Source organism: Eptesicus fuscus, chromosome 16 (assembly GCF_027574615.1).
Source record: "Eptesicus fuscus isolate TK198812 chromosome 16, DD_ASM_mEF_20220401, whole genome shotgun sequence".
Taxonomy (NCBI): Eukaryota; Metazoa; Chordata; class Mammalia; order Chiroptera; family Vespertilionidae; genus Eptesicus; species Eptesicus fuscus.
The window spans coordinates 13115651-13143440 of NC_072488.1; the positions used below are offsets into that span (position 1 = coordinate 13115651).

Genomic DNA, 27790 nt, shown 5'->3' on the forward strand with positions numbered 1-27790 from the left:
GTTTTGCCACTGTATATGAAGTATGTACCATGCTTTATGTTGGCATACCTGGTAAAAGCAGTGGCAGTTAGGATTAGGATCCTTTAACTTAGCATGTAGAAGTATGTTTTCCCAGTAGAGAAGGGAAGGTTAACATTTGATGAAGTTATGGGTGATTTATCTCATTTTTGATGCTGGAAACGGATAGATGTAGGTGTTTTTAGTGTAACCTAAGCCTAATGTTTTAGTTAACTGTTTAGTGATGATTTCAGGGTGCATATGAGATTTTTTTCCTTTAATATCTCTTTTTTTAAATCTACAGAGCGGTGGACATGACAACAAAGTCAATTGCATACAGTGGCATCAAGACAATGGCTGTTTGTATAGTTGTTCAGATGATAAACATATTGTGGAATGGAATACACAGACGTGCAAAGTAAAGTGGTGAGTAACATTGATGGTTCTGTAGTATTGGAGGAGTGACTTGGAAATATATTAGAATTTGACATATGAAGACTGGTTTTTTTAATTTTCCCCCAAGATTGTATTCTTGCTATAAGTAAAATTTGATATCGGGCATAGTGGGGAATGTTGACACTAATAAGGCTATAGACTCTTCTCAAGGAACTTAAAAAAATATTTTTATTGATTTCAGAGAGGTAGGGAGAGAGAGAGAGAAAAACATCCATGAGAGAATCATTGATCACTGCCTCCTGCACACCCCCTACGTGTGTGTAATAAAGTAACCAAAATAAATGCTCTGGAAAAAAGGAATCTTGTCACCGGTGTCTAGAATATATTGGAAGAAGCTGGTTTGAGGGACTTACTGTGCATTTGCTTAGGTTTGTATATACCTGTCATTTCATTCTCACTTCTGTAGTAGTATAATTCTCAGTTATTTTTAGACACATTAGTTTTATTATTTATTGGAGGCTTTCCTCCAATTATGCTTATTTTTTGGAAGACTTCTGCCTTGGAGGGTCTGCTGAACAGTTGTCCTGGGATTTCCTTTTTCCATCATCTTGAAAAGTAGCCTCTATTTCCTAAATCCATGTTTCATTGTGGGTTTGCTCTTTTTTTTTCTTTTTCATAAAACCAAGTTTATTCATTTTTTAAAAAATTAATTGTCTAAAGTTTTACATATGTTTCCTTTTTCCCCGATTGACCCCCCTCAGCCATTCCCACCCTAGGCAAGCCCCCACCGCCCCAGTGTCTGCCCATTGGCTATGCTAATAGGTATGCATACAAGTCCTTGGGTTGCTCTCTAACCCCCCACCCCCCACCCCCCCCCACACACATACACACACCTCCCCTGCCATTTGTCTCTGGATCTGTTTTTGTTCATCAAATTATGTTGATCATTATATCCCACATATGAGTGAGATCGTGTGATATTTGTCTTCTCCGACTGGCTTATTTCACTTAGCATGGTGCTCTCCAGTTCCATCCATGCTGTTGCAAATGGTAAAAGTTCCTTCTTTTTTATAGTGGCATAGTATTCCATTGTGTAGATGTACCACAGTCTTGTAATCCACTCATCTGCTGATGGACACTTAGGTTGTTTCCAAATCTTTGCTATTGTAAATTGTGCTGCTATGAACATAGGGGTGCATATATCCTTTCTGATTGGTGTTTCTGGTTTCTTGGATATAGTCCTAGAAGTGGGATTACTAGGTCAAATGGGAGTTTCATTTTTAACTTTTTTTTAAAATATATTTTATTGATTTTTCACAGAGAGGAAGAGAGAGGGATAGAGAGTTAGAAACATCGACGAGAGAGAAACATCCATCAGCTGCCTCCTGCACAACCCCACCGGGGATGTGCCCTCAACCAAGGCACATGCCCCTGACCGGAATCGAACCCGGGACCCCCGAGTCTGCAGGCCGACGCTCCATCCACTGAGCCAAACCGGTTTCGGCTCATTTTTAACTTTTTGAGGAAACTCCATACTGTTCCACAGTGGCTGTACCAGTCTGCATTCCCACCAGCAGTGCACGAGGGTTCCTTTTACTTTACATCCTTGCCAGAACTTGTTGTTTGTTGATTTGTTGATGATAGCCATTCTGACAGGTGTGAGATGGTATCTCGTTGTTTTGATTTGTATCTGTCGGATGAGTAGTGACTTTGAGCATGTTTTCATATGCCTCTGGGCCTTCTGTATGTCCTCTTTTGAAAGTGTCTATTTATTTAGATCCTTTGCCCATTTTTTGATTGGATCGTTTATCTTCCTTTTGTTAAGTTGTATGAGTTCTCTGTAAATTTTGGAGATTAAACCCTTATCGGAAATATCATTGGCGGATATGTTCTATGCAGCGGGCTTTCTTGTTGTTTTGTTGATGGTTTCTTTTGCTGTGCATAAGCTTTTTATTTTGATGTAGTCCCATTTGTTTATTTTCTCTTTAGTCTCCATTGCCCTAGGAGCTATGTCGGTAAAGATACTGCTACGATATATGTTTGCTATTTTGCTGCCTTTGGAGTCTTGTAGGATTTTTATGGTTTCCTGTCTTACATTTAAGTCCTTTAGCCATTTTGAGTTTGTTTTTGTATATGGTGTAAGTTGGTAATCTAGTTTCATTTTTTTGCTTGTATCTGACCAAATTTCCCAGCACCATTTATTGAAGAGACCGTTTTGACTCCATTGTATGCTCTTGCCTCCTTTGTCAAATATTAATTGAGCATAGTGGTTTGGGTCGATTTCTGGGTTCTCTGTTCTGTTCCATTGGTTTATATGTCTGTTCTTGTGCCAGTACCAGGCAGTTTTGAGAACTGTGGCTTTGTAGAATAGCTTGATATCTGGCATTGTATTCCCTCCAACTTGTTCTTCTTTCTCAGGATTGCTGTGGCTATTCGGTCTTTTTGCTCCTTATGGTGAAGCTTACTAAGAAAGGGTTCATGGATGGTAAATTTATTGAAATTTTGCTGGCTCACGAGAGTCATTATTCTATCCTCACAGTTGATTCATAGTTTGAGGATAAGTAATTTTAAGTTGGAAATAATTTTCCCTCAGGATTTTGAGCATTGGTTCATTGGTTTTATAGCTTTCAGTGTTAATTATCCTTAGTACTCTAAAATATCCTGAGTTTTTTTTCGTTAATCATTGAATTATATTGGAATTTGAGGGACCATATAGCCTGGAAATCTGTATTCAATTTTCTTATACTATATTCGTCCCCTCTGTGGTTTTGTTGCTGTTGTTATTTTTTTCAATCATTCTCTTGAACTCTCTGTTGTTTAGATTTTATATCTCCTGGACTACTGCTTTAAGATTTGTGTTTCTTTCTCTCGCTCTTATTTTTTCTCTTTTGTCTTTCTCTTCTGTTAGCTGGTGAATTTTTTTAATTTTATCTTCCAAATCTTTTATTGAATTTTTAAATTTACCATATTTTTTAACTTACAGGAACTATTTTTTGTTCTCTGAATATTTTTTGTTGCATCATGCTCCTTTTATGCACTTACTATATTCTAACTCTAAAGAAATGAGTTATAGGATTTAAAGTTTTATTTCTTTTGTCCCTTGTGTCTTGTTTGATTTCGATCTCTGTCTTTAATGTTAAAGGCATTTTTAAATGAGTGTAGGTCTTCGGTGGGCTGTTGCTTTTGAAAATGAAACATTAAAAACTTTACTGGAAGGACTGTGTGTGTTCTGTGGCTCAATTGTTGGGCTTCATTTGTAGAATGATTGGGCAGCCTTCAGATTTCAGTGTGTGGGTCATTCCTCTGGAACCAATCACATTTCCCAGAGTGGAGTCTTCTGATCTAGTGCTTTTCAAGCTCTACTGTGCATATACAGTACTTGTGCAAACTAGACCTGATTTCGTAGGTCTAGTTTGGGGCTTGGAAATAGGTAATTCTAACAGATTCTCAGTTAATGCTAATTAATATAGGAGGGTTACACTTTGGTTTGCAAAGCTCTTAATGGGGAACGGATGGAGAAAGTGGTGGTATTATTAGCTCTGTGCTGGCATTTTCTTTTTTATAAAAATATATTTCTATTAATTTCAGAGAGGAAGGGCAAGGGAGAGAAAGATAGAAACATAAATGGTGAGAGAGAATCATTCATCTGCAGCCTCCTGCATGCCCCACACTGGGGATCGAGCCCGCAACCCAGGCATATGCCCTGACGGGGAGTTGAACCATAACTTCCTGGTTCATAGGTTTACACAACCACTGAGCCACGCCGGTGGGGCTAATATATATATTTGATATTTTCTCCTAGCCTTTTGCTTTTATTTTATCACTTATTTTGTGGTACAGATATAAATCAGGCCATTTTTTTCCCCCTCTATGATTTCTGGTTTATAATTGCTTTGGAAAACCTGTCCTAACCCCAGGATTATAAAGTTGGTTCGATATATTTTTCAGTACTTATTTTTAGTAAGTCTTATGTGCATATAGTATAAGGTAGGAGTCTTAAGTTTTTTCAAATGAGTAATTTGACATTCCAATGTGATTGGTAGAGCAATACATTTTCTTTCACTTTAGAGTTAACCTCTTTTGGTCATAAGTTTGCTACTGTTATTTCTGGATTTATAAGTGAATAGCTAAGCTCCCTGCTGCCTATGACAGTATTAATGTGTGCAGCAAACTGCAAAGACTAATGTTACTAATTGTATTTGAAGTATTAAAAAGGAATCATCTACAACTAATTTATTTTACCCTATCAGATGGGACTCATCTATGTGGATTTGGGATGAAATAACCTTTTTGGTTGAGGAATCATTTGTATTATTAGGTAAATTAAAAGTGAGCTCTCCAGCCCAGCCGGTGTGGCTCTGTGGTTGAGTGTTAACATATGAACCAGGAGGTCACGGTTCACTTCCTTGTCAGGGCACATGCCCAAGGGTGCGGGCTCAGTCCCCAATAGGAGGCATGGAGTGGGGAGGCGTGGGACAGCCAATCAATGATTCTCTCTCATCATTGGTGTTTCGGTCTCTCCGTTCCTCTCTGAAATCAATAAAAAGACATATTTTTAAAAGCCAGCTCTCTAGAGCATGTAGGAACCATTGGGGACGGAGTCGGGGGATAGGATGGACTTGGCAGAGGTCCAGCCAGCATGGTAATTTCCTGGCATTAACAAAATCCACCTCATGGATCACAGGGTATTCAACTACCCTTTTTACATTCTTACATCTCTTAACCATTTCCTGATACCTTTTAAAAACCAATCTTATCAGAGAGGCTTTACCTTAGTGATATGTTCAAGGTTAGTTTCCTGACACAGGCTTTTAGGGAATGCAATTTGGCATTGAACCTTAGTTGGTATTTTTAATGTCTGATTTGTCTTTTGTTAGTTTTTGCTCTGAATAAAGTTTCCTCTGTATTGAGATATTTTTGTTTCTCTTCACAATACAGCAAATGGAAAGGTGACAATAGCAGCGTTAGTTCCCTGTGTATCAGCCCAGATGGAACGATGTTGCTTTCAGCTGGTCGAACAATCAAACTATGGGTTTTGGAGACCAAAGAACTCTACAGAGTGAGTGAATCAAATTAGTTATAAGCATAATTGTAATTTAAAGTAAGTATGGAGAAATCAGAGGTATGGGCCATAGTATATTATTTTAAGAATAGAGATTCTTGCCTGGCTGGTGTGGCTCAGTGGATTGAGCATTGTCCCATGGACCAAGAGATCCCGAGTTTGATTCCAGGTCAGGGCACATACTGGGTTGCTGGCTCAATCCCCAGTAGGGGGGAGGGGGAGTGTAGGAGGCACCCGATCAGTGATTTTCTCTCATCATTGATGGGCCTATCTCTCCCTCTCCCTTTCTCTCTACATAAAATCATTAAAAAACAAACAAACACACATTCTTTATTTTTAAACATATCAAATAGTAGAATTAGCAGACAAAAGTTAGCCTCCAAATCTGGTTCGTTAGTGTTAAATATTATTATTTTTAAAAAATATATATTTTATTGATTTTTTACAGAGAGAGAAGGGAGAGGGATAGAGAGTTAGAAACATTGATGAGAGAGAAATATCGATCAGCTGCCTCCTGAGTATGTGCCCACAACCAAGGTACATGCCCTTGACCGGAATCGAACCTGGGACCCTTCAGTCCGCAGGCCGAAGCTCTATCCACTGAGCCAAACTGGCTAGGGCTGTTGGTGTTAAATATTAAATAGGTTATTCATTTCCACTTCACATGCGTTGGAAAAAGGAATAGACCAAATGAGTGGAATTGTAATTAAAAATCGTTTATTATGCAGTGATTTAGTGGTTTTGATTTCTAGCTTGCATTCAGCATTTGGTCCACTTAAAGTATTTAACTGAAGATTAGTATTAGATTTGAGTGTTCTCAGGAGTTACTGAACTTGTGGTGCTGTGATGATGCCTCAAAATTGTGGTTTCGACTCACTGAGAGTAAAATGAAGACCTACAATTCCTTGGCTGTGTCTGAGCACCTTATCAGCCCTTTAAAAATTGATAGAATTTAGTCGATCTTTAACTCAAAAATGGCAGAACCACAGGTAGTGGAGTACTGTCATGGGAGTTAAAAGGAACATCTTAATTTTTATTATTTTCCGTTGGACTTTTTTAAAGAAGTGATAATATAGCACAAGTAACCTTAGTTCTTAGAATTAAATTTGTTAAATTTAATTCGGAGCTCTGATTTCAGATATGTCTTATGATACATATGGACTCTTTTTTACTGTTTTATATCCTCTCATAAACATGATGTAACTTTTTTTTAGCACTTCACGGGACATGCAACGCCGGTTTCATCACTTATGTTCACTACTATCAGACCTCCTAATGAGAGCCAGCCATTTGATGGAATTTCAGGTCTTTATTTTTTATCTGGAGCAGTACATGACCGGTTACTTAATGTCTGGTACGTAATCTTTTGGCTTTGGGAGATAACTTTGCCTTGAAAGAATCCATCCCAGCTTATGTGATTAATATAAATGGTGAATATGAGACTTGCTTTATTGTAGTTAATGTTAGATTTATATTGACTTATAATGAAGAATTGAGCCTGCCTTAAACTGACCTATATCAAAAAACTTTAAGAGCACTGTATAATAAAACTTCCTCCATTCTTTAGAGGTGTAGTGGGCTCAATATTTTTATGAGTGGGCAATTTAAAAATAACCTTTAAAAATTTTCAGGAAAATCTTAGTTTGTTGAAATAAATGACTACTGGGTTAGTACAGTAATGTTTGTTTATGGATGATTTACTGAGGACATTAAACTACTTGGCTATGTTTTTGAAACTACTTTTAAAAGTAAAAATTAATTTTGTACTAAAGTGCCATCAAAAAGTTTTCAAATTTAAGAAATATGTGAAATTTATTGGATTTTATGGCATCATCTGATGATGAAGTTAACTTTTTTTCCAATTGGCTGTTCAAGGACAAAATAAATAGAGATTTAAAATATAGAAGTAGTTTTTCATTCTAGTAATCAGTTACTTGAGTTCTCTTGGCCATCTAAAGTTACTATTTATATCAAGTAATATTCTGATATAAGTGGGCTCATTAAATTATGTAGTCCTTAAAGTTGTGTGAGGAAAGGTTCATAAGGCCACTCTGTTTATTTTCAAACCATCAGCTAAGCTGTGGTTTCTCATTATATTTCGGTCAGATTACATTGGTTTTTCTTTTTTTAAAAATACGTTTTTATTGATTTTTTTAGACAGAAAGGATGGGAGAGGGATAGATAGAAACATTGATGAGAGAGAAACACCAACTGGGGCATGTGCCCTGACCAGGAATTGAATTGTGACCTCTTGTTTCCTGGCTCAATGCTCAACCACTGAGCAACACCGGCCGGGCAGATTACATTGGTTTTCTATTCTGTGTCTGATGTTTGAGGAGTACCTATTGACGTGATTTCTTTTCGTTCTTGAGGGTTTAATACTTCTATAAGAAATTAGTAATGCCAAAAAGCTAAAATCTGCCACCAAAGACTTCTGATATTACAAAGGTGCTTCAGACTTAAATGTTTTACCCCTAGACCTAGGGGTCTCGGCTACAAAATTTCTTCTGTAAAAGAAAAAGTGATTTCTGTTGTGTTAAGATCCTATGAGCTTCCTAGTAACAGGAATAAATGTAAAAAACCTACATTGAAAGGCTGCCCAATAAGGCCATCTATGAAAACTTTGGTTTTTGATAGATGAGTGAGCCTAAAATTCCCTGATAATTACCATTGAAAGACTCATTTATATAAGGAAATAACATTTGAAGGCTTTTTGCTGCTGAGTGAAAATTTAAAAAACTCTTATATAAGGAGATAGTACTATCTCCTATCGTTGGGCTAAGATAGCAGTTTCTTCTGTAAGTAGTGGTCTGATGGCAGTAATTTTGAACATGTCTAGTGTGAATGTCCAGATTAGAATGAATCTTGTTTGAAAAACTTAGAATTTGTCAAATCAACTCTCTTAATTGTCTTGTATCAATTAAATTGTATCAATTTAATGAGCACTGATTTAGTGATACTGAACTGATATAAGAAGGCAGAGCATAGCCTTGTTTAACCTCGTGAGTGGTGAGCAACTCATTTTTTCACTGCCAGTATTCATAACTGTTAAAAACCATGAAAGCTCCACAAATATTGAGTTTGAGGTTTACAAATAAATTTTAGCAAGTAGGTGAATTCTCAAATAAGAAATGAACAAATAATGAGGATCATTTGTACACGCACACACACTACTGGACTCTCAGTATTGCTATGATGTTATTCTTAGATTAACTTATAGATTCAGTGCAAACCTAGTCAAAATCCCAGCATACTCAAGTAGAAATTGACAATGTGATTTTAAAATTCAAATGGAAATGCAAAGGACATAGCCAAAACAAATTTGAAAAAGAAGAAAAATGTTGGAGGACTCATCTGATTTCAAGACTTGTCATGCTACAGTAATGAAGACAACGTGGCATTGGCATCAATCAAGATAGACAGATAGGTTAATGGAAAAGAATAGAGAATGTTATCCGTTGTTTAAATCTGCCAGAAATGCATTAATGCTTTCTCTTTTCCCAGGCAATCATGTTGTACCGTAAGTGATACAAGTGCTTCTCTTCCTTTGATCTTCAGTTACCTTATTTGTTTTCAAAAGATGAAAAACTATTGGGGATCTAATGCTGTGACTCCTTTTTTGGTGTTTGCCTTTAAAAAAAAATTGTTTTACTACCTAATCATCAGTTTTGTTATCTAGGCAGGTCCGGTCAGAAAACAAACAGAAGAATGCAGTGATGTCTTTCACAGTTACAGATGAACCTATCTATATTGACTTGACTTTGTCAGAAAACAAAGAAGAGGTAAATGGCTCAATTTTTGAGGATTTGTTTTCTGATTTCACAAATATTTTTACAATTGGGGTTTTGATGATTTAATGAAATAGGGAAAGAGGGGGAGGAAGAATGAAATATGACAAAAATCTTCTTAGATGGTTTGAAGTAACAATTAGGCCACTGGTCAGCTTTCCTTAGAGGAAGGGACCAGGTACAGTGGCACTTTCAGCAATCCGGACTATTACACGCGGGGCTCCCAGTTTCCTGTTGTCCGCTTTTGCACTCATCTAACCTCCAAGCTGCATTCTCCTTGACTGTGTTATCTTCTTGGCCTAAAAACTTTTATTTATAAGCTTGACAACAACTTGAATTGTTATTTTGAAGACAGTAATTATTTTTAAATGCAGCAACTGTGCATCCTTGCTGTTCTAACTTTTTCTCTGGAGTTTTGTAAGTGTAGGGTGAAAGTAATTGTCCATTAGGGTAGACTGAAGTTTATTTATGACTCATTTTTTCTTTTAGCCCGTTAAGTTAGCTGTTGTTTGCAGAGATGGTCAAGTTCATCTTTTTGAACACATATTAAATGGGTAAGAATTTTCTTAAGTCAGAAATTTATTTTCCTTCCCTGGCTTGTTACTTCTCTATACTCGCACCTTAGTATTCTTTGCGTTATATTTTCAGTTAGATTGTTTTGAAAGCATCCTTAATTCTTTATCCATATGACTACATACATTCCCAGTGAGAACTCAAGATTTTGGCATTGTGAATCATTTCTTCATGTTTGTGGTTAGGAGAATGGCTTTCTGTGATGCGCACTTAGTACCAATAAATGTTGGTAGTTCTAAAGATAAACTTTAAAAGAAAATGCTTTAGTTGGAGAGTTTTGCTTGTGAACTTTTGGTGAAGCCTTAATTTTTAACTCTGATAGTACTTCCCCTCACCACACATGTGGATCAGTGAAGCATGGCGATGCTAGTGTTTGGTGGATAGAGGAGAGAGTTGCTGGTAGGCTGTATAGTAGTCAGATTAAGGGTCAGTAAATTATGGGCTAAAGACCTTTTCCAATAGAGACCAAATGTGGTCTCCCAGAACTAAAATACTAGTATTTACTGCCTGGTTCTTTACAGAATGTTTGCCAACCTCTGCCATACACTATAAACATGGTTGGAAATCAATCATGTGCATAATTAATGTTAAACTTTAAAATAGTTTCAACTTTTTAAAAAATACATATTTTATTGATTTTTTTTACAGAGAGGAAGGGAGGGTGATAGAGAGCTAGAAACATTGATGAAAGAGAAACATCGACCAGCTGCCTCCTGCACACACCCTACCGGGGATGTGCCTGCAACCAATGTACACGCCATTGACCGGAATCAAACCTGGGACCTTTCAGTCCACAGACCGACGCTCTATCCACTGAGCCAAACCAGTTTCGGCAATAGTTTCAACTTTTTATTGTCAGTTATTATTTCCTTTTATAATCCTAGTATAGTAATTTGTTTAAATATAAACTATTTGTGAAAGCAGTATACACTTAATTTAAAACATTCAGGATGCAGGGACAATTATAATCCAAGTCTCCCTCTATTGAATTAAACTCTCTAGAGGTAATTGTTAATAACTTGATGCCTTAATTTACATAGTCATGTGTACATGGACTGTATCATTGAGGGCCCAGAAGTAGTGGGCCATGGTGAAGACTTGGGCATTTTTCCTTGGGCTATAGTAAGTAAGCCATTGAAGGATTTTAAGCAGTATGGGTGGGGTTTTACAGTTTTAAAACATGTAAGTTTTGAGTCATTCTGTCTGATGTGTTGAAAATTGACTATAGAGGTGTAAAGGGCAAAGCAGAGGCCAAAAATCCTAAATAGAAATTGCTTTGGAGTCTGGGTACAAGGAAGGGTGAATTGGAAAGAGTGCAAGGTTAGGGAACTGAGAGGACGGTGTCAGAAGGAGCATTGACCTGCATGCTAAATATAGAAACCACTAAGAGGAATTCCTCAGGAGTGGTGTTGGACAGAATGACAGGAGCCACTAAAATCTTTTAAGAAATGTGGGAGAGTGACCCAGAGGGCCCTCTAGGGATGGTGGCAGGAGGGGGAGGTACCTGGTATCTCGTGACAACAGTTTCAAAGGTTTTATAGGTGATGGAGGGAGAGGGACTATTTGTTGTCTTGGAGTGTTAGAGAACAAGGAGCATGTTAATCATGTCCGAGGCACCTGGCATAAAGAGTGTTGGAGAGCAAACAGCTACAGCTTTGTGAAGGGCTGCTGTGGTGAGCTAGCGTAGAGCAAGAAGGTGAAGAGATCTCTTAGAGAAGACTCTGAGGATATAATTTTGTTGATTATATTTTGCTGATAATTTTGTCCCTGGAATTACGTTGCTGAAATCCTGGTGAGGCTTTTAATAGTTGGGAGTAATTAGAGTTGGGGCTGATTAGGGTTTGTCCAGAGCCATTTGGGACTGAAGCTCAGGGTGATGATAGAGCCTGTGGGAGCTTGGGCCTCTTGTGGGGGTTGACAAGTGGGATAGAAGGGCAGATGGGGCTGAAGGAAGTATTTGGTGGTGAGGTCTTGAGTGTTGGGTAGGGCTGGGGCTAGATGAAGTCCTGACAGGTGCTTGGGACCCTGGTGTGTGAAGGCTAGAGGAGGGTCACATTTCATGTCAACTTCAAAGATAATATGAGATGTTATTGCAAATATTCTAATTTATTGTTTTTACTTCTAGATACTGCAAAAAGCCTTTTACTTCAAACTGCACAATTCAGATAGTGACACCTGGGAAAGGCAAGAAATCAACACCAAAACCCATCCCTATTCTAGCAGCAGGTTTTTGCTCAGACAAAAATTCCTTGTTGCTTGTATATGGCAATTGGTTTCAGCCCACCATTGAGCGAGTGGTACGTAGATGCTACTCTGGAGTAAAGCAGTAACAACATGTCTATGGAAAACAATGATTTTTAAATGATACATTGGTCTGTTTATTGGAATACTTAAAAAGAACCTTTCACTGGGTGGTTTATTTTCATTTGTGTAAACTCTGTAATTTTCTTAAATGAGCATATCTAAAATATTTTAATGCTTAGTCATAAAACATTAGAGATGTTTGATGCTTGCTCCTCCTCTGTTTGGTGTGCTATGGCTTTGAAATCTGGTGTCTCTTTTACACTTACAAGCATATCAGTTTGGTTTATCCACGTTTAAAGTGCTTGGTAGCCACACATTTGTAGTGGCTATTTATTTTATTGATTTCAGAGAGGAAGGGGGAGAGAGAAACATCAGTGATGGGAGAGAATCACCAATCTGCTGCCTCCTACATGCCCCCTGCTGGAGATCGAGCTCACAACCCAGGCATGTGCCCTTGACTAGAATCAAACCTGAGACCCTTCAGTCCACAGGCCAATGCTCTATCCACTGAGCAAAAAAAACCCCACACAAACAGCTAGGGCATGGCTGCTGTTCACAGATAAGGGTGAATTTGCCCAACTACCCAAAAGTTAATTTTGTTTTGTTTTATTAATCTTCACTCAAGGATATTTTTCCATTGATTTTTAGAGAGAGTGGAAGGGAGGGGGCGGAGAGAGAAAAATTGATATGAGAGACACATTGATTGGTTGCCTCTGGCACTCGGTCCTAGTGAGGCCAGGGATAGAGCTTGCAACCGAGGTACATGCCCTTGCCTGGACTTGAACCAAGGACCCTTTGGTCCACGGGCCCACACACTATCCACTGAGCCAAACCGGCTAGGGCCCCAAAAGATAAATCTTAATAAAAGGGCCCTTAGTGATAGCATCCATTGAGTTTTCTAAGTGGAAAAGGAATGGGTGGTGCGATCATTTGACTTTTTATTACAAAAGTTTCTTTGGATACTTTTGATGAGTTACTAAGAGCATGTTCAATAGGTGATTTCCTGAGCTTCCTATCTGATAAAGAGGGGAATATGCAAACTGACCGTCACACCACCACAAAGATGGCAGTGCCCAGTCCCCTCAGCCCCACTGAAGTCCCACAGTCCTTTCAGCCCAGCAGGGGTGGGGAGCGGCAGGTGCATGGTGCAGCCGACCCACCCCCAGCTGCCGAGGGCTGCCCGAGGCTCAGGTAACCAGGGCTGGCTGAGGCTTGTGCTGTTGGCTGTGGCAGCAGCAGAGGTGTGATGGGGGTGTCGCCTTCCCCTGATCGCAGGGTGCCTCCCACCCCTGAGGGCCACCGAACCGTGAGAGGGCTGAGGGACACCCCCCTCCAGTGCATGAATTTTCATGCACTGGGCCTCTAGTACATTTATAAAACATTAATTCAGTAAGACCCTCAGAGAGACTGTGAATGGGATATTACATGCCAAAGCAAGCTCTTGTTGAGTTTATTTTAAAATACTTTAAAAATATCTACATGGATTTGATACAATAAAAAAGAAAAATTTTAAGTTGTAAATACAAGTCCTATTGCCATATGTCGACCCTGTTGCCCCCGGCCCCCTCCAGATGCAGCCATTGTTTCCTGTTGTTTTATCCTTCCAGACAGATTGATATATGGGCATAGAGAATTACATGTAACCTTAAAGCTTTATGGGTACATGTGGACTTCGCTGCATTTGACTTCCCCTATTTAGTGCCGAATCTCAGAGCACTTTGTTAATCAGCACTGCTTTCTTTGCCTCACTTATGGAAAGGCCAACAGTAGGAAATCTGGGGTAGGATCATTCTTAGCACAGATTAATTATTTACAAGGGTGATGAACTTAACGTTTTTTTAAAAGTCTGTCACGTAAAATCTCTGTTGATATATGTGAAAAATTCAAGCAGTTCCTAACTGAAAAAAGTAAACATAATGCCTTGTATCTTCCGTTGACCCGTTTTCCTCAGTGCTATTAATCTGACAGTGATCAGTCGATGAGATGCTCACAGTTTTGTGTGGAAGTCTGTCATACTTTTCTGTATTTTCATGAAAATGTACAAGTAGGCATTTGGTTTTCTTATTCCCAATTACTTTGTTTGACATACTGTCCCCTCCCTTACAATTATATTTACAGGCTTTAAATTCCAAAGAACCTCATATGTGTTTAGTAAGAGATTTATCAAACTGCTGGGCTCCAAAAGTAGAAACAGCTATAACAAAGGTAAGCGCTTTACATACTAGAAGATGAGAAAAGATTTGGGTGAATTGAATTGTTACGTAATATTATATTTGAGTTCTTTAATATCCTCTTTATAATTTTAATAAATTTTGTGGGATTAGGTTTTAGATATCAAGATTATAAAACTTCATTTCTATTCTCTTGATTTGTTGAATGAAATAAGTAAATAGATGACTAGAAGTTGAAGATCTTGCATTTAGCTCTTTCTGCCCCCATGCATGACCATTGAATAAATATCAAAATCGAATTACCAATCAATTATTTTTTTTAACCCAATACTTAAAGGAGTATAACTTTGTTGAGAGGAATGTTATATTTCAGGGTGGAATAAGACCTAAAACCATGACGGGGCTGGAACTTAAGGACATAAATGAGAGCTAAGCTCATTATTGATGCTTTATTTTGAATATAATGTGACATCTACATGTAGGTATTGTTTGGCCAGTTTAATGAGAAAAGGAAAGCCAAGACATGCTATGATGACATCCATGTGGTTTCGCTTCTGGCTGAATTTCAGAGATGACACCTTTCTCTTGGCTGTCTGAGCATTTCTGGCAAAGATCAATTACTGGCGGTGGTCGTAAGATGTACAGCTTTACTCTTTAACATTCTTAAGTCACTGTGTCCTTGTTTAATCTGTAGATTTTGTTTTTCCTGGCTTTTAATCTCATATAGTTTTGAATGCTTTAAAACTATGGCTTCAAGTTATAATTTAAATACTTATTTGCCAATATTCATTTAAACTTGATCTTTAATAGCTATGTTAAGTTAGTCAATAAGTTTTCCAGTAGAAAAACCTTTAAAAGCTGTTCATTTTCTCATTGGGGATAATTATAGTAAGGACTAAGGCATAATCCATACCCCTGCTGTTCTCGTTAACAGGTGAGAACACCAGTGATGAATTCTGAAGCAAAAGTGCTGGTGCCTGGGCTACCTGGTCATCATGCAGCCATTAAGCCCGCTCCTCCACAAACTGAGGAAGTAGAGAACAAGAGAAAATTAGGGGAAAAGGAGGTAATGTAATCACTTTTACCATTTTGGAATTTGAAACTTTAGAAACTTACTTTTAGATTGCGGCTGTTAAAACTCTTGTTATTTATCCCCAGCTGTGTAGATTCTGAAATTCCAGATTGTGACTTTTGTAAGACCTACATAGAGTTAACAGGTGGTTTATTTACAAAGCCACTGTTAATGAAGAAGACAGCACTTCTATTAACTAAAGAGAGGGCTGTTTTAGCCATTTGTTAGGTTAGCTGGATAACATAATTGAATAGATTAAGCCAGGACTTGCCGTGATGATTTTCATTGGGTTTCGAATTATGCTGAGGTCCAGTGATGCCTCTTCTCTTGGCTGTCTGAGCATGCCTGGCTGGTTTAGTGCTAGTTGGTCTTTAAAAGTGATAGTTATTATAGCTTCTTAAAGTGCTTATAAATTTTATTTTTTTTCAGCTCTTCAAACCCTCCTGTGGTTACTATACTTACAATGTAAAATCCTCTTTTCATCTTCCAGTCATGTGTCACTGTTGTCTAAGTAATCTAGCATTTTAATTGTTACCATTAATTAGAGAAAGATTGTTAATGTTTCTTTACCTGATTTTAAATGTCTTACTTTGTTGAGTTGGGGTTTGGGAATAACATTGCTTTTCATAAAAATTGTTTCTCAGTAACATTAAATGTATCTTATAGAATAATAGACGAACATGTAAATTGACCGTACCTCCGCTACGCCCACAGCCAATCAGGAGTGACTATGCAAATTAACCTGACAAACATGACAGGTTAATTTGCATATGCAGACGCAGAGCGGCTGGGTGGGGTGGGACGCCTGCTATGAAGGGGGAGGGGTGCTATAGCAGAGGGAGCTATAGGAGCGGTGCTCCGGCCGGGAGCGGGGACTTGGTGGCCCCCGGGAGGCCCGGGAGTGGGGACTTGCAGACTCTTGGCCGCCGGGAGCGAAGCCAGGGGAAGGAAGGCCTATTCTTGCATGAATATCATGCAACGGGCCCTCTGGTATTAAAAATAATGTGCCAACTTTCTTGAGCTTGGCTTAGGTCTAACCCTTTCATTTCCTCCTGCCTTCTTAATATTTTTCATAAGTTAAAATATCCCAAACTGGAGGCTTTACCAAAGCATCTCTTTTTGCTTTGCTAGTCAGAGAATATTATATTTTTATGTAGTCAGATTGGTTTTATAAGGGATCAGTTCTGTACAATTAAGTTTTTGTATAGTAGATTTCGTCATGCTTATTTACACTTACATTTTAGATATTTATCAGGGGAACTTGGTTGTAGTATTGCATCTTATAGAAAACTAGGGTCCCTCAGCCTGGCCTGCACTTTCTTGCAATCCAGGACTCCCTTAGGGGATGTCGGACTGCCAGTTTCGGCCTGATCCTCGCAGGTTCCATCTAGACAGAAGGGAGCCCAATCCCCATAGGCCCGATCCCTGCAGGCCCGATCCAGACAGAAGGGAGCCCGATCCTGTGCTTTGAGCATATTTCCCCTGGTGGTCAGTGCATGTCATAGCGACCGGTCAACCGGTCATTCTGTCTTTTGGTCACTTAGGCTTTTATATATATATATAGATATAGATAAATCAACACCTGGGACTGCCCCTTAGTGCTGCCACAGAGGCGGGAGAGGCTCCCACCACTGCTGCTGCACTCGCCAGCCATGAGCCCGGCTTCTGGCTGAGCAGCGCTCCCCCTATGGGAACACACTGACGTCGAGGGGGCAGCTCCTGTGTTGAAAGCCTGCCCCCAGGTGGTCAGTGTGTGTCATAGTGACTGCTCGTTCCGCCATTCGGTTGATTTGCATATTAGCCTTTTATTATATAGGATATTTAAATTATGGCTTCTTGGGCAGTTGTTTTTTCACTAGACCCTGTAAAGTTGAATTCTAGATACTACACTTGTCTCCAACATTGGCTTTATGGCAGTGGGTTCTGTTGGAATGAGAAAGCAGGCTTGTGTTTTTCAGGGTTGAAGTGCGAATCAGTCAGTGTCTTTTGTCTTCTCAGATTTAAGCAAAAGGAATTTGACCAAACTACTTTATGCCTTATCTGGTTTATCATTAACGGGTCATCTCTCTTTTGTAGGTTAGCATTGAAGAACGCCTGGGATCATTGAATATAGAATCAAAAAAAGAAAAGGAGGACCTACAGACAAACAGTTTTCCAGTTCTTCTGGCACAGGGTTTAGAAAGTAATGATTTTGAAATGTTAAATGTAAGTATTATAGCAGTTTTTAATTGAATAAAGATGGTTAATTTTTCTTAGAAATGATTGACATATACATTCAGAGTGAATTGTCATGTTATATAGCCATATAAAATTTAATATTTTGTGAGTTTAATAAAATATATATAATTTGGTGGCATTATACAGACAGTCACTAACCTACAAAGGGATTGTATTAAATTATTTTGAACCTGGAATGCATTTTCTCATAGAAATATTGTTCAGAATTGTTATTAGGATCTTAGGCTTTAGTTCACAAAAGCCTTTGTAGACATAGTATACCCGAATTACAATACTCAGCATTCTAGATCACAATTTATATTTTTTTCTGTAGGAAAATGCGTTCCTGAGTTTTTACTCTGGATTCCAGAAACTTATTTCCCCCTGGCCGTGAGAGGGGGCGGTGAGGTGGAACCTTGACAATGGGTAGGAGGTTTGGGGAAAAATTCAGGAGGGTTGGGGGTTATGTTATGAAGTATTTAGAGGTAAAAAGTACTAAAAACTTTGTATAAACGAAGGCATTTATGATTTCTGTGTTTGTAAGTTGGTGACTGCTTGTATGAAGTTACTTAATTAGGTCTTTTTAAATTCCAGAATTTGATACTGGTCTGTAGAGAAAATTTAAGTGTAAAAAATTGGATTTAAGCACTGCTTGATTACCTTAGGGCAATTTATATTTGCTGAATGCATATAATTTTGGTAACTCAGCAATATTACAGTGTCACTTAGTATAGATGTGACTTATATAATATGTAACTTAGGAAGTTTGTATTCATATATGTTTTTTAAATATATTTTTATTAATTTCAGAGAAAGGGAGAGATAGAAACATCAATGATGAGAGAGAATCATCAATTGGCTGCCTCCTGCAGACCCCCTACTGGGGATCGAGCCTACAAACTTGGGCATGTGCCCTGACTAGGAATCAAACTGTGACCTCCTGGTTCATGGGTCTATGCTCAAGCACTGAGCCGTATCGGCCGGGTGTTGATTTATATTTTTATTTAAGTGGGAATATGTTATGTTTGTGTCTAAGGTGATTTTGCAAAATGAGAGGGGAAATCATCTCTAAAAAGTTAAAACGACTTTTAAAATAGTTTGGAAGTATATATATTTTGGAAGGTAGATTATAGTTTAGCATGGCATGCACATTTGGTTTTCAGCAAAGGTACTAAGTTGAGTCAGTGGAGAGAATAAGTCTTTGAAACTAGTGCTGAACCAACTGAATAGCCACATGGAAAAAAAGCATCTTGACTTTTACCTCACACCTTACACAAAAGTCATCAAAAAATAGATCATAGGCATAAATGTAAAACCAAAACCTACAAAACTTCTAGAGGAATACAGAAAAAATATGAAAATTTGAGTGGTGAAAGGCTAGTTAAATGCATTATAAAAAAAAACACATGAAATGCTAAAGAATGCTAAAGAAAAATTGGTCATGGACTTCATGAAAATTAAATACTTGCTCATGAAATGACAGTTAAGAGAATGAAAAGGCAAGCCACAGGCTGGGAAAAAACGCAACTCCTATTTGACTGAGAATTTATATCCAGAATATAAAGAACTCTTAACTTTGTGAGGCTTAACTCAAATACAAAACAATTGGTAAAGGTGTGATACTTCACAGAATTCATAAGGCTAATTAGTGCATGTAAAGCTCTTATGTATCACTAACCATCACAAATGCAAATTAAAATTACAGTGAGATAATTCTACTAACCAATAGATTGATTAAAATTTAAAAGACAGACTATGCCATCCTATGTGGATGTGGAGCAACTGGAACTTGCATCTCTCTGGTGGAAATGTAATATGGTACAAATAATTTGGAAAACAGTTTTGGCAGTTTCTTAAAATTTAAGGATACATCTGTCATACGACCCAGCCATTCTAGGTATTGGCAAGAAAATAAAAAAACTATGTTCATACAAAGACTTGTATGTGAACTGTCATAGCAACTTTATTTGTAATAGTCAAAAACTGGAAAGAACCCCAATGTCCCTCAACATATGAATGGATAAACAAATTGCTTATTTAGCAATATAAGAAATATGTTATTGATATATCAACATGGGTGAATCTCAAATTTAGACTGTAAGAAAGAACCCAGAACAAAAAATAAAGGTACATATTATTATATGATTTCATTTATATAATAATTCTAGAAAAGTACCTACCAATATATAGGGGTGCAGGTGCAAGGAGGGATAGAACATAAAGGGGCCCAAGGAGACTTGAGGGTAATAGAATGTTTACCTTAGAGTTTGTTTCATATGTAAATGTTTATATCAAATAGTACACTTTAAGTGCACACAGTTTATTATGCATCAGGTATATTGCAGTAAGATTGTAAAAGAAACAAATTATCAAAATTATCTTACCATTTATTGGCAGAAATGAATGCTAACTTCTGTATCCATTTAATAATTTTGCTTCGTTTGGGATGACTTATTTTTGAAGGTTTTTAAAAAATAAATTTTTATTGATTTCAGAAAGGAAGGGAAGGGAGAGAGAGATAGAAATATCAGTGATGAGAGGGAATCTTTGATTGGCTGCCTCCTGCATGCCTGGGAATTGAGCCTGCAACCTGGACATGTGCCGAACCTTGACCTCCTGGTTCATTAGTTTAAAGACCAACCACTGAACCACACTGGCTGAACAAGAAAAAGTCCGTTTATTGACGTAAATGTCCCGTAACTGAAGACTGCTTTTCTGATAGCCATAAGATAATAACATTCTCATTCAGTCCCTCCAACTTCTATTTGCTAAAATTCAGTTAGTAGTTTATTGCTTGGTTTTAAAAATTATTTTACTGACAGTTTTTTCTGTAGTTTTCTTAGCTTCTGAGTATGCTTATATATCTTTTCTTTTGTCACAGAAAGTACTTCAAACTAGGAATTTAAACCTAATAAAGAGGACTGTGTTAAGGATGCCCCTGCATGCTGTTATTCCATTGTTGCAAGAGGTAACGTTGAGTACTTTGTTCATTTTAAGGTTCTAATGCTGGAGTTTAAGACTAAATCCAGTATTCAGAGAAATGGATTTGCAGTATGTAAGCAAGCAGAGCAATCACAGTGGGTGAAACATAATAGATCTATTCAAACAATATTTGCCTAATGATTTTGCCTGCATTTTTTATTGAGATATAATTCATATCCCATAAACTTCACCCTTTAAAAATAAATAGTTCAGTGTTTTTACTGTATTCACAGGTTGTACAATTATCAGACCAAAAAGAAATCCTGTACCTATTGGTCACTTCCATCCTCCCTTATCCCACTTCTGGCAGCCTCTAACCTATTTTCTATCTCTACAGATTTGCCTATTCTGGACATTCATGCATATAAATCTTAGCCTAGATTTTTATCAGGTCATTATTCTTATTGTGGGAGCATATATTCTGATTCTGTTACATTGGTTGGACATTTAGGAATTAGGATACTTAGGAATAATCATTTCCTAACATGGTCATTATGTTCATTTGTTTTTGTGGATGTGTGTATCCTGGGAATTGATGGAGATTGGCTGTCTCTGAAGTACTGTTGCTTATACTGTTTTTCTCCCCCTCAGCTTACAAAGAGATTGCAAGGACATCCTAATAGGTATGATGTTTAAGTGACTTAAATTGCTTTGTTTTTATAAATATTTTATAGCTTTTTTATTACTTTTAGAAAACACCTGTGAAGGTTTTTAAATTTTATTATCAGGTCATTTAATGAATTAATCTTATTTAATGATTTGGTGTAAAATTGCCATTTGTAGAACTTAACCTCTGGTAGCTGCTAAGTAAGATAAGGCATATAAAGAGCCAGCGAGTGGAACGACCTTTCGCTATGACACCCACTGTGGCCAGTGAACTGGCCCACCTCCCGAGACCCCTCCCGGTTGGCCTCGCCTCCAATTGGCCTGCCCCACCCCATTTGGCCCACTCCCCCCCACCCCCCGCTAGCCCTGCCCCCTATCGCAACCCCTACCCCAATAGGGGGCGGGTTGGCCGGCCAACCTCCTGCAGCCCCTCCCCTTACCCAGCTCCTCCACCCAGATCGGGGGCAGGGCTGGCCAGCCAACCTCTTGCCTTCTCCTCCTCCTGATAGGCCCTGATAGAGGCTGGGCCAGCTGGACCCCACCCATGCATGAATTTGTGCACTGGGCCTCTAGTATATTATAAAAGACTAAATTTGTGGGTCTTTTGTTATTAATTTGATAGTTAAATATTTAAACAGGAAGTTGATATTTCAGAGATCCTAAGCTTTATTATAGTATTATTACTGTCTACAATATGCAGTTTTTCTTATCTAAGTTATTGCTAAAGAATTTATTAATTAGGCCCGGCTTACACATTTTTGGTCTGTATTTGTTTTTAATGTTGGTGTGGGAATCTTTTGCTAATTGTACCTGATGATGAGCTCAAATATTATGAACATAAAATACAAAGTTGAGCTCAGGTTATGTGCCCTGATAGCAGTTAATTATGACATAAAAGCTTAGGTTTGTTCTTAAAATATTTTAGAGGAAGGGAATTTTGTCCTATGTTTCAGTCCATCTTACTTCCCCCTCATTCCCAAGAGATCAGTGTATTACACAGATCTGAAATACTCAGTGAAAGAATGTAAGGACTGTTAAATTCTCAGAGGTTTATTCATATAGTTATTTTCTCAGAGCATAGTTTGTAGATCTTTACTTCGCTTGAGTTTTCCTAATTTTATTACTCAGTTGTATTTAATTTCAAATTAGTTTACTTGGATTCTTCCCCTTTTTTTCAGTGCTGTTTTAATGGTTCAGTGGCTAAAATGTGTGTTAACAGTCCATGCATCATACCTATCCACAGTAAGTCTTTTCAGCTACAATTGAATAGTTTGACTTTGATAAGGATTATAAACTGACGACTTAACAAAACCACTCTCTCTCCATCTTCAGCCATAAGCTATTGCTTTTAAGAGAAATGTTTTAACATATATTGACATGTTAGCCTTCAGGTGTTTTCCTATATCTATAACCGGTTCAGCAAAATTATCTTTACATCGTATGTGTCTTCCCTCCCTCCTTCCCTCTTAAAACTTAGCAGATTTCAGAAGTTTTGTATATGTGCTAACATGTCTGCCCTACCTTGTCCCAGGAGGATACAAGGTAGCTTGTGATGAAAATGACATAAATTAAGTATTCAACGTGGCATTTTGCTGGGGCTGTTCTCAGCTCTTGGCTGTCTGTGCACATGGAAGGGAGGGAGCATAATGTCACAGCAGCACCAGAAAAACCATTATCGGTCACAGTGTGAGGTGATGTTGCTAGGCTAGGTCGTAAGCAGCTACACCGCTGGAAATGTAAACAGATGGCTCGTGGGGCATCGGCTAAATACTCAGGCACATCTAAGCATGATTTGTATGTTTGTTATCTATATTATGTCACAATAATATAAAAGCTTTTTTTTTTTTTCTTTAGTTGCCTGACCTGGTACCCCAGCTGGGTACACTATACCAGTTAATGGAAAGCAGAGTAAAAACTTTTCAGAAACTTTCCCACCTTCATGGAAAGCTTATCCTTCTTATCACACAAGTGAGTAAATGCAAGTGTTTTGTGCTAAAACTTTGGATGTGATAGGAATGGAGTGAGGAATAAGGATCGTTTATCTGAACATTGAAAACTCCCTATTTGAGTAAGAAATGGCAAATCAGGATCCAGTCTTGAACTTAAAAATGTTATGTATTTTAACATACATACACAGTAAACTCAGTTGTGCCTATTTTAACTTTCAGTTGTTAAAACAATTAGGATGATTGTGGCACTTTGAACAAAACTTACAGGGTATTTAGCCCTAGGCAGTTTGGCTCACTGGATAGAGCATTGGCCTGCAGACTGAAGGGTCCCATGTACACTTCCGGTCAGGGGCACATGCCTGGGTTGCAGGCTCAGTCCCCAGTAGGGGGCGTGCAAGAGACGGCCGATCAGTGATTCTCATCATTGATGTTTCCATCTCTCCCCTCACTTCTCTGAAATCAATAAAAATATATTTTAAAAAGTTACAGGGTATTTAAATAGTTAAAAGATGTTGACACAGGGACAAATTCTGATCATCTTTTTAAAAGATTTTTCAACTTTTACAGAGTAATTCTTTCCTTATTGCATTTGATGAATTTGTTTTTTGCCCTGTATTTGATCTCGTCATATTGAGGTAATCCATTATGGTTGTTGAGGGTGAGTTTACTGTTGGAGAAGGTTCTGTTGTGCTACTTGAGATAAACTTATACTCTACTTGTATTAACAGCATTTTACTATCTTTCAGGTTACAGCTTCAGAAAAAACAAAGGGAATGACTTCTCCTGAACAGAAGGCAAAATTGGTGTATGAAGAAGGTAAAGCTTGGGGGTTTGGGGTAGAGTCTACAATTGGAACATTTAATTATTGACTCAGTTCTGTTATCTTATTTTGTGAAAATATTAATGTGAATGAGGTCATGCTCGGCACACCTTCTCTAAGAAAATGGGCATGTCTGTGGCAAAAATATGATTAGTAAGAAAAGGCACAAATATAATAACTAACAAAAAAAGGCATTAGGTATGGGAAAATATTTAAATTTAAAGAGAAGAATACTATTTCCCCTCACAAGCTACCAGGTACAGGAATAAGTTTTTGCCCTATAAAATTTAGGCATCTTTATGAGTCCAGACCAGACAAGGATAGTGAAGAAAATAACATTTTAGACCATCCTCAAATATCTTAGGTAGCAAATTGACTGTGGAAGTGCTTAAGTAATAATTTAGTCATTACTGAGTAGATTTTATTTAAAGATTGTAAGGTCATTTAGCATCAAGAAATCTGTTAATGTAGTCACCATATTAATAGATTAACAGGGAACACTATATATTTTAATAGAATGAATTCAGTTAAATTGAATGTGTCTCATTACTTGATAAAGTGAACAACCTAGGAATTTAAGGGAATTTCCTTAATCTACATCAAACAAAGTTCAGAAGCATTTTCAGAAAGACAGGAACAAGATACTGCTGCATGTCCTGCCTAATACTGGATTGAAAAAATGAATTATAGAATGTTGAACTTTGCAGTTGTTATTCTCCAATAGAAAATGCAGCAGGATCTGTAATAACACTGTTACTAATGAGATATGTAAATAATCAAGTTCACTGGATACCAAGGCCAGAAAAAAGGAAATCTGGTAGTATTATGTCTCAATAATGTACTGTATGGCCACTAATGTGTGTCCCAGTCAGAAAATGTATTAGAAAAATAAGATCTCATTCATAGCAATAAAAAAACTATGAAGTACCTAAAAGTGCATCTAAAAGTGAAGCAAAACCTTTCTAAGTTATAAAACATAATTGAAGGACATAAAAGCATATCATGCTGTACATACACAGGACTTACTTATAATTCAAAGTTTGTACCTTTTGACCTTTACCCCTCACCTCTGGCAACCACCACTGTGTTCTGTCTGACTTATTTCACTCAGGTTAGTGCCCTCCGGGTCCGTCCATGTTGTCACAAATAGCAGGATTTCTTTAAAAAGCTTTTTATGGATATTCCATTATATATATGTGCCATCTTTTCTTATTCGTTATGGACACTTAACGAATAATGCTGCAGTGAATATGGGGTGTAGATAGCTCTTGTTTTTGTTTCCTTCAGCATATACTCAAGTGGGATTGGTGAATCATATGGTAGTTCTATTTTTAATTTCTTGAGGAACCTCCATACTGTCAGTGGCTACACCAGATTACATTTCCATCCATAGTATACAAGGCTCCATTTTTAAAAAATTTAAATTCTTTATTGTTTTTTAAAAAATATATGTATTTATTGATTTCAGAGAGGAAGGGAGAAGGAGAGAGAGAGAGATAGAAACATCAATGATGAGAGAGAATCACTGATTGGCTGCCTCCTGCATTCCCCCTTCTGGGGATCGAGCCCACAACCCAGGCATGTGCCCTTGGCTGGAATTGAACCTGGGACCCTTCAGTCCGAAAGCTGACGCTCTATCCACTGAGCCAAGCCAGCTAGGGCATAAATTCTTTATTGTTTAAAGTATTATATATGTTTTCTTTTTCCCCTTTTGACCTTTCCCCAGCTGCTCCCACCCCTCAGCACATGCCCTCACCCCCCTTGCTGTCTATGTCCATTGGTTATGCTTATATGCATGCATACAAGTCAAGGCTCCATTTTCCCCCACATCCTCAGCTTTGTTTTTTAAGATGGTATTTTGTTAGCATTTTGGTACTTCATCCTGCTCAATGAAATCTTGATGGAATAATATGTGCTTTTATGCAGATGAGAATATTAATGTTACTACTTAGATGGGTCATAGTTGAATATATATTTCTGAAAGTAAATTCAGGTATCTGATTCTGTTTAGTTTTCAGGGCTCTGCCCTTTGCTTCGATCACAAAATTAAGGCAGCATTTTTTCTCTTATAGAATCTTCTGAAGAGGAATCTGATGATGAAATAGATAAAGATTCTGATGTGAGTAATTTGTTCGCTGGTACATAAATCTGCTTTTATAACCTTATACCCTGTAAGAACAAGGCCTTCATGAGTGCTTTCTTTGCTTAATATTTTTTGCCAGGATAATTGGGATGAAGATGAGGAAGAGAAAGAAAGTGAAAAAGAGGAGGAGGTTGATGAAGAGGAGGAAGATGAGGATTCGGAAGAAAAAGATGAAGAAAATGGTGAGGACAGAGATGTGACAAGTGAAAAAGAATTAAATGGAGATTCTGATTTAGATCCTGACAATGAAAGTGAAGAGGAATGAAGACAGAAAACAAGCCAGTGGGACTGTATAGCCTCTGGCTCACCTTCCCCAGGGCTGCGAGTCCCTGGGGAGGGAGGCCGACAGGATGCCGAGGACCGCTGCACATTTCCCAATTGCTGATGGTGGCTCCCAGGCCCCTAGTCCCGAGCAAGACTTAACTGTGTAAATAAGAGTGTTACATTCAAATGTTAATAAACTTTACACAGTAAATAGACACATTTTCTGCAATGTACTGACATCAGTGTCGAATATATGGTATATTTTTATAATATAATATCCTAGTATGACTTGGTTATACCAAGAATTGGCATCAGTGAAGATAAAGACATTTCCCAGATAGGGTTCAAGAACTGGACTTGTGTGAAGGAGTCAGCTCTTATCTCAGGTTGGTATCTTCCATCAAACCCAGATATGAAGCAGCACGAGTGAAAGAAGTTTTAATTTGATAATTATAAACTATGAAGGGATAACAGAATGAGTAAAAATGTGATTAAAAAATGAAATCACCTGTGTCCCTAGATTGTCTGTTAACCGTGGTAATCTGATTCGAGTCAGATTGGATATTTGGAGGGCTTCTCTAAATAAATAACCACTTATTTTTTAACCTGTCATGTGAAATATTTTTTAAAAACAAAAAATTATGATAATTAAAAAAATTCAAGAGTTAGCCATATTAAGGATTTTTCTTGACTGCAATTGCCTGTAAAGAATCATTAGTGTATAGATTTAGAAGTGCTCATTACCTGCAACTTTTAAAAAATTCAGTTGTAGCTGCTTTTGAAGAGGTTTTCATTTTTATTTAAATTACTAATGGATCAAAGAAGAATTGTTTATTTTTTCTCTTTGGTTTTAGATATTGATGATAACCTTGTTGGAGTTTTTTTCCAAAGAAAATATTTTTATAATTCAGTAATTTAATGTTTTCCTTTCTTTTCATTACCCACTCTTGGCAGTGTTAGGGTATCTGTTTACCTTTAAAATAATAAATCTGACTTAAGATTTTTTTAAGTATGTATAAATACGTATTTTGGTGTGCCACAAACGCCTTTTCAAATTAGTGATTTTTTTTTTTAAACATGCCAGTATTTGTTTAGTGCTCTCTAGGGAACATTCAGATGGAAGCTCACCTCTTAAAGAAGGGCTGGGGAGATGGGTTTATTTTTCCCATCTGTGAATATGTAAAACAAAGCCATTATCTTTGAGGGACTTCTTAACCATCCATGGTGAAACAGATTTCTATGCTCAACTAATAGCGCTGGAGCGGGAGAAGTATCTTGGGAAAGATAGTTTCAGCCAGCTGCTGTTATAATGTACAGTTATATTTGTCTATAAATGGAGCTGTTTATGGGAATTTAATACCATTCTCTTTGTAAAGTGAATAAATATTCATCTTTACCCATTGCTTGTCTTGTGATATATGTAGAGAAATGGCCACACGTTTGGCC

At 37.6% G+C, this 27790-nt stretch overlaps 1 protein-coding gene and 3 non-coding genes across 5 annotated transcripts in view; all 4 read left to right on the plus strand.

Annotated features, from left to right (window-relative positions):
• The window catches only part of WDR43 (WD repeat domain 43), a 35691-nt gene extending 7947 nt beyond the window's left edge, over positions 1-27744 (plus strand). The window contains exons 3-18 of one of the 2 annotated variants that reach the window (XM_008162274.3): positions 302-423; positions 5332-5452; positions 6670-6809; positions 9135-9237; positions 9733-9797; positions 11942-12113; positions 14239-14325; positions 15226-15357; positions 17440-17568; positions 20462-20548; positions 21154-21185; positions 22347-22410; positions 23023-23136; positions 23864-23933; positions 26010-26056; positions 26160-27744. In XM_008162274.3, coding sequence (XP_008160496.1) covers positions 302-423; positions 5332-5452; positions 6670-6809; positions 9135-9237; positions 9733-9797; positions 11942-12113; positions 14239-14325; positions 15226-15357; positions 17440-17568; positions 20462-20548; positions 21154-21185; positions 22347-22410; positions 23023-23136; positions 23864-23933; positions 26010-26056; positions 26160-26345 — 1671 coding nt within the window. In that variant the 3' untranslated portion in view covers positions 26346-27744. The remainder of the gene's footprint in view (positions 1-301; positions 424-5331; positions 5453-6669; positions 6810-9134; positions 9238-9732; positions 9798-11941; positions 12114-14238; positions 14326-15225; positions 15358-17439; positions 17569-20461; positions 20549-21153; positions 21186-22346; positions 22411-23022; positions 23137-23863; positions 23934-26009; positions 26057-26159) is intronic. The other variant, XM_054727982.1, reaches the window with a different exon arrangement.
• LOC114230387 (small nucleolar RNA SNORD53/SNORD92) lies at positions 6294-6378 on the plus strand. Its single transcript, XR_003616279.1, has one exon. It is a non-coding gene; the product is annotated as a small nucleolar RNA SNORD53/SNORD92 (small nucleolar RNA).
• On the plus strand, positions 14815-14892 carry LOC114230385 (small nucleolar RNA SNORD53/SNORD92). The gene has a single exon (XR_003616277.1). It is a non-coding gene; the product is annotated as a small nucleolar RNA SNORD53/SNORD92 (small nucleolar RNA).
• On the plus strand, positions 15631-15706 carry LOC114230386 (small nucleolar RNA SNORD53/SNORD92). The gene has a single exon (XR_003616278.1). It is a non-coding gene; the product is annotated as a small nucleolar RNA SNORD53/SNORD92 (small nucleolar RNA).
• Positions 27745-27790: the final 46 nt, after the last annotated feature.